The sequence below is a fragment of the Priapulus caudatus genome, unplaced genomic scaffold (assembly GCF_000485595.1).
Source record: "Priapulus caudatus unplaced genomic scaffold, Priapulus_caudatus-5.0.1 Scaffold933, whole genome shotgun sequence".
Classification (NCBI taxonomy): domain Eukaryota; kingdom Metazoa; phylum Priapulida; class Priapulimorpha; order Priapulimorphida; family Priapulidae; genus Priapulus; species Priapulus caudatus.
The window spans coordinates 188,094-194,856 of NW_014577994.1; the positions used below are offsets into that span (position 1 = coordinate 188,094).

Genomic DNA, 6,763 nt, shown 5'->3' on the forward strand with positions numbered 1-6,763 from the left:
GCGTCTACGTGCACATGAGCACACGCGCGCACGCCGCACAACGAACGGCACGCACGCACGCACGTGTACGTGCACATGCACACGCGGCAGCACGCACGCACGCACGTGTACGTGCACACACACGCACGTACGCACGCACGCACACATGCACATGCGTGTACCTGAACAAGCACGCACGCATGCACGAACGAGTACCTGCACACGCGCGCACACACGGATGCATGTGCACGTACATGTGCGTGCGTGCGTGTGCACGTACACGTGCGTGCATGCGTGCGTGCGTGAGTACTTACACGTGCGTGCATGCGTGCGTGTGCACGTACACGTGCGTGCATGCGTGCGTGCGTTCGTGTGTGTGCACGTACACGTGCGTGCTTGCGTGGCACGCATGCACGCACATGTACGTGCACACGCACGCACTCACGCATGCACGCACGTGTACGTGCACACGCACGCACGCACGCACGCACGCACACGCACGCACGCACGTTTACATACACACGCACGTACGTTTACATACACACGCACGCACGCATGCATAATAAATCGGTAATAATCGCTATCGGGTGTTGTCGTGTAGACGCTACATAATCGCTAACTCGAGTTAACGCTTAACTCGAGTTAGCTTAACTCGAGTTAAGGTTCGTCATGTAGACGAGGCTATAGACAGGGCCGGACTAGGAAAATTATTCAGGCCGCAAAATATATCGTGAATTTATATTGCGGTTGGCTGAGAGGTGTATCTGTCTACATCTATCATGCGAACAATGAGTGCCCCATCTACGTTATCCGAGCACGTGTTATGCACTCCCAGTCTCTGAATATACCGTCTCTCCATCCGTGGGTCATGATGAGAGAAAATGGAACTAAAATAAATACATTACACATTGACAGTCAATGACATTGTGTAGTTTTATCTTTAAAAAATTATTTATTTAACGAAGAACATGTTTCGCCCTGCCCTGGGCTCATCAATGCATCTTAGGTTATTTACATACATGTCGAAGTAAATTTATCTATACTTATTTATATACTTTATGAACAAATGTCAAGTGTATATATATGAAAACCAGGACACAGTATTAGCGCATCTATATACTTTGGCCACCTACGCGTTCCGCACACGACCACGACGAGGAAAGTACTGTATACTCAATATTTTTTCGCGTACAGATATTTTTGCAAATTCAGACTTGACAGACAATTTCGCAGTGGGTCGAATATGAATTATTCGGTATTATTATTCGGTATAAAATATTCTTGTGTTCTTATTTTTGCGGTCAGGGAAGCATTCGCAAAATTCACATAGATTAACACATATACATGGTTTAAACAACAAAACTAATTAAATGCAGGTTCACCTTAAATCCATGCCATCTGGCTTGACTAATGCACTGGTTTCATATACATAAGGCCCCAGAAAAACGAGCTAAGAAAGCTGAACACTGGGCAACACACACTGGTTTTCAGTCAAATGACACAACTGAGGGACACAAATTTGTCAGTGCACAACACACGGTCACCATTTTGTCCAAGATTGGGCTCTCGTCCTCTGATTTTGTGATTAGATAGTCAATTGGACATGTCGCCCCAAGAATTGAAAAATTCTGGCGCACAGTACGGTGAGTACCAATAACATGCTCAACGTCATCTCGGTCGGGCCATTGCACAAAGGGGGACAGAATCTTGTTCATGACGTTAATTATTTCCAAAAATACTTTTGAAATTGTAGATCGGGACACGCCAAAACGGTAGCTAAGGTCCACAATTGACAGGTTCAGTCGTAGGCGCATAAGTGTAATCATCATTTTTTGGAACTTGCTCAAAGACGAATTTTTTGCTTCACTTATTTCAGACGACAGCAGATTGAAAAGTGCCATTAGTGTCACAAAATTTTTTAAACCAGTATAGTACTGCACTTTATCATCATCGTTGGCGAAGTCACCTGGCATTGTTGCTTTCATTTTATGGACGGCACTTGTCAGACTCTCCTTTTCTTCAATGAGTTTGAGGTTATCATTTTGCAGCCTGGCAATTTCTGTGTCTGCTTGCTGTAGTTTACCAGACAGTCTAGATATTTCCAGTTGGGCCAGTTCCAAGTCTGTGAGCTTGGAGTCGACATCGATATAAACTTCAGCATCACCTCCGCTTATGTCAGAAAATGATCCCAACTCGACAAGGCTCATTGCAGCATCCCTTTTTTTAATGGTCTCCTTTCTTTTTTTCAGCCGGTCGTGTCTCACTACCTGGGTGTTCAAATCTTTCATGGCATATCCCATGTTTACCATAGGAACCCAATCCGGATCTGTATCTTTGTACAAGGCAGATGGCTTTCCTAAAACAAAGTCGTATATATATTACAAACAGTACTGACACTCAGTATGTTGGAACACAAAAAATATTACAAATACAAGTCTGTATAATTTACAATTTACATGCGAAAATGTGTATTTTTAATTTATTTATTCATTTAGTGTATGTGTCACTGCGTGAGTTTCTGTGCCATTGTTTACATGTAAGATGACAGTACCAAAATTCGCCCACCAAAACAACACGTCTTTAATATCATTCTTTGGGTTTACAATTTACATGTGTGACTGAACAGTTTGTTACTGAACTGCTGTTTCTTTCAAGTAGTATAAGACACATCGTTTCTCTCTGTTTTTTATTAGTCTAGGAACTTGTTTTATTGTAGTTGGTATTTGCCTGTATGATCAGCGATTATCTGTGCAATGAACTTTACTTAAATTTGAATATTTGAATTTTGAACAGTTTACACAGTAACCCTAGCCGGTACCGGCGATATCCACAATTTTTGAAAGAGCCATATCTGAGCAGATGGCTGTATTTTTTAAAGACACTTTCAATCCAATGCTGTCCGCTTTTCGACCTGTGTATAGTTGTCAATCAACTCTGTTGGCTCTCACCGAAGAGTGGCGGGCAGCATTGGATAGAAATGACTATGTAGCTGCTATTTTAATGGATTTATCGAAAGCGTTCGACTGTCTGCCGCACGATCTGATTCTGGAAAAATTCAAAGCTTACGGTTTGTCGGAAGGTGCTGTAACACTAATGGGAAGCTATCTCTCAAACCGTGAGAAATGTGTGCAGCTCGGAAGCAGTACGAGTACTTTTCTAAATATCACAAAGGGCGTACCACAGAGTTCGATTTTGAGACCCATAATTTTTTTAATTTTTACCTCCGCCAGGGGCGTGGCGGAGGTTATGTTTTCACCGGCGTGCCATTGAGTGTTGGTTTGTGTGTGTGTGTGTGTGTTACCATGCCCGTTTCAGTTCCCTTCCGCTAGGTGCGCTGGCTGTAGACTTACAAACACAGGCTAAGGGGCAACCACAGTCCTCCCCCACCTGCACGCTCGCACTAATCCGAATCCAATTAATTATTTAATTAATTAATTAATTAATTAATTTTTCCACTTAATTAATTGATTAATAAAAAATTTCACATTGAGAGAATTCAGCTGCCTTGGCGGAGGTCTGTGCTCTCCGAGTGCTCTAGTTATAAATGATATATTCTATTTTATAAACAAAACACGCCTCGTTAATTATGCCGATGGCAACACCCTTTCATATTGCCATCCGAAGATCGAGCAACTAAAACAAACTCTCGAAGCTGAAAGCATGTCACTAGTCGAATGGTTCTCCGACAACCAGATGGAAGCAAACCAGAGAAATTCCAAGCTCTGAGTGTCGGGAAACGGACATTCAAAAAGAAACCAGTATTTTATGTAGCCAACAATAGTATACCATGTGAGGAATCTGTCATTTTACTAAGAGTGGAAATAGATTATTTATTAAATTTTGACAAACATGTTGATAAAATGTGCAAAAAGGCCTCACAGCAAATAAATGTTCTGAAGCGTATATAGGGAAGTTTTTAACATTAGAAAGACGGAAGGCTGTGTATCATGCTTTTATTTTAATTTTTGTCCGTTGACATGGCACTTTTGTAAAAAAGCAAACACAGACAAGCTGGAAAGACTCCATTGTAGGGCATTGAAATTTGTATACCAGGAACATAACAGCTCATATGAGGAGCTTTTACACAAAAATAAAACATGTTCCCTGCACCTTGGGTGTCTCCGAAACATTGCCACAGAGACTTTTAAAATTATTCACAGACAGTGCCCAGTTTATTTAAAGGATTTTATCCACATGCGGAATTCTGTGTACTCCTTTAAATACAAAAATGTCTTAACCACACCAAATACCAGAACTGTGACATATGGCACAAATAGCTTTAGAACATTAGCTGCAAAGATGTGGAACAGTCTGCCAGAAAATGCCAGACAGACTGTATGTTTTAACGAGTTTAAAATGTTTATCAAAACATGGAATGGTTTTGCATGCAAATGTGCAATGTGCAAATGATCTTTTAATCTGCAGTATGTTTTTAGTAAATTTTTGCAGATAGCAACATCTGTAACTGTTGCTATACATTGTAAATATCCATGTATTATACCTAAAATTTATTCATGTACTCGAATGCACAGGCACTTGGACCATCTCAATAAAAAAAATTAATGGTAAATAAACACGAAATGTACCAAAATTTCTCTACTCTATTTCGCCTATAATCACCTGTAAATGCCGGTCAAATGCTCATCTGCAACGCACAAGTACACCGCAACATGCACAAACAACATGAATAAAAGAGCAGGTAGGAAAGCGTGATCGCGAAATTCGCTTGACGCTCGCTTCATTTCACACGATCACAGAACGAAAACACATCCAACAGCTCCCATCTTGGTATCTATGTGTACATAAATGTTCACTTGTTCGAATTATAACTCTGACCTTTGTTCTTACCTACTCCCGCCAGAGATATCTCGTGAAATCCTGCAGGAAATGTTCTCTCCGTGAAAACGTAAAGAGAACGAGATGTCTGTTTATACACGAGTAATGGGGCGCATTGCATGCCGGGATAAGCTGCTGCCGGCCTCCGAGCTCCATTTCGAGGCCCGCCAAGCCAAGCACAATGTGCGCGGGAATGACGTCACGCACACACGACTACAGCGATCGATCGAAAGTAGTGCCGTTAGGGATTTTCGGATGATAACGCCCTCTTTACATTTTCACGAAGTGAACATTTCCTGCAAGATTTCACGAGATATCTCTAGTGGGAGCAGGTAAGAACAAAGGCTAGAGTTATAATTTGAACAAGTGAACATTTGTGTACACATAGATACCAAGATGGGAGCTGTTGGATGTTTTCGTTCTGTGATCGTGTGAAATGAAGCGAGCGTCGAACGAATTTCGCGATCACGTTTTCCTACATGCTCTCTTATTCATGTTGTTTGTGCATGCAGCACAGGGTAGGCGTGCGGCGTGCTTGTGTGTTGCAGATGAGCATTTGACCGGCATTTACAGGTGATTATAGGCAAAATATAGAGTAGAGAAACATTAAGACTTTGGTACATTTCGTGTTTATTTACGATTATTTTTTTTTATTGAGACGTTCCAAGTGCCTGTGCTCGAATGCCTGTATAGTATGCAACTATGCATGTTTTAAAATTGTTATGTACTGTTTTATTTATTGGTCTACCTACCATTAGTTTGTCGGTCTTAAAAGCTCATCAGAGCTTATGTTTTCTCGTTGTAAACATACCGACTATAAATAAAGATTAATATTAATAAAGTTAAAGATAAATAAGTGTTTACTTGACTTGATTACTTGGCTGTATACCTACTGTACTCTGTAGCTCGAGGTAGGAAGGAAATGTGATAATCAAGCTTTCTACAAACAAAATGATCGACATTTTTACATTGCATAATAAAACAATATCTTACATACCTGATATGAAATGAGCTGAACAGACACGAAGGTTCCTGATCACCGTTTCACTCATGCCAGTACGGTTTATGGCCGCCAACCAGCATCGTCTTCGCCTGTCTGACATTTCTTTCGTCACTTCACCTTGTTTTGTGATCACAATAGGCAGCCTAAAAAAGCTGTGTGCCTTTTTCGGATACCGATTGCGGCAATTGACAACACCGCAGGAGATCGGCATGGTGAGGGATTTGAATGGCGAATAAAATGAGCAGAGGTGGGTTGCTCAATGTAACCGGTAATTGAAGTTGTACAACGCCTGAACTGCTTCTGGAACCAACATGGCCGGTGGCGTTGCATTGTGGGTACTCACGATCGCCTCGCCCCCAGTGCCCCACTCTCTGATCTCTATAATAAAATCTTATTAAGATTATATTAATAATAATAAGATTTTATTATAGAGATCAGTGGCACTGGCAGTGCCCCTGGCCTTTGTACACTCAGCTCAGTATACGGAAGCGAGGAGTGAGCGAGGATCAGGAACCGGATCAAGCACGACAGCGAGAGCGCCATCTGTCGTGGAGTTTGGTTGTTATGAGAACAGACCACTATTAAATCTTCCATAGGATCCTATACTTAAGAATTGAATTTCAGGAGCTGAAAAATAGTATTTCGGCCGTTTTCGGCGGAGTGGCAATATTAAAGCTAGGTAGCCATGTACTTCAGCTGTGCACCATTAGAGTTATGACATATGATGTCCAACGTTTTAAAAAAATATCGCGAATTTACTAATCGACACCACATTTGTGCCTGAAAAACAGTCGCACAGTCGAATGGGAGCCATACATTGAAAGAATTCGTTTTGAATTACCAGTAACCATCCACCCATCTCCATGTGCATGTTATTGACACACACGATAGCCAGCCTAAATAATGCAGCCACAAAACATCGCTTCAGCTTTAGTGCACAAGCTG

The 6,763-nt window shown here is 41.6% G+C and overlaps 1 protein-coding gene across 1 annotated transcript; it reads right to left on the reverse strand.

The window, feature by feature from the left end:
- Positions 1-911: 911 nt before the first annotated feature.
- On the reverse strand, positions 912-6,260 carry LOC106814506. The gene is made up of 2 exons (XM_014818816.1): positions 5,813-6,260; positions 912-2,335 (listed from the first exon to the last, which is right to left on the reverse strand). Exons 1-2 carry the CDS (start codon positions 6,027-6,029, stop codon positions 1,467-1,469), a joined length of 1,086 nt encoding a protein of 361 aa, XP_014674302.1. The 5' UTR covers positions 6,030-6,260; the 3' UTR covers positions 912-1,466.
- Positions 6,261-6,763: the final 503 nt, after the last annotated feature.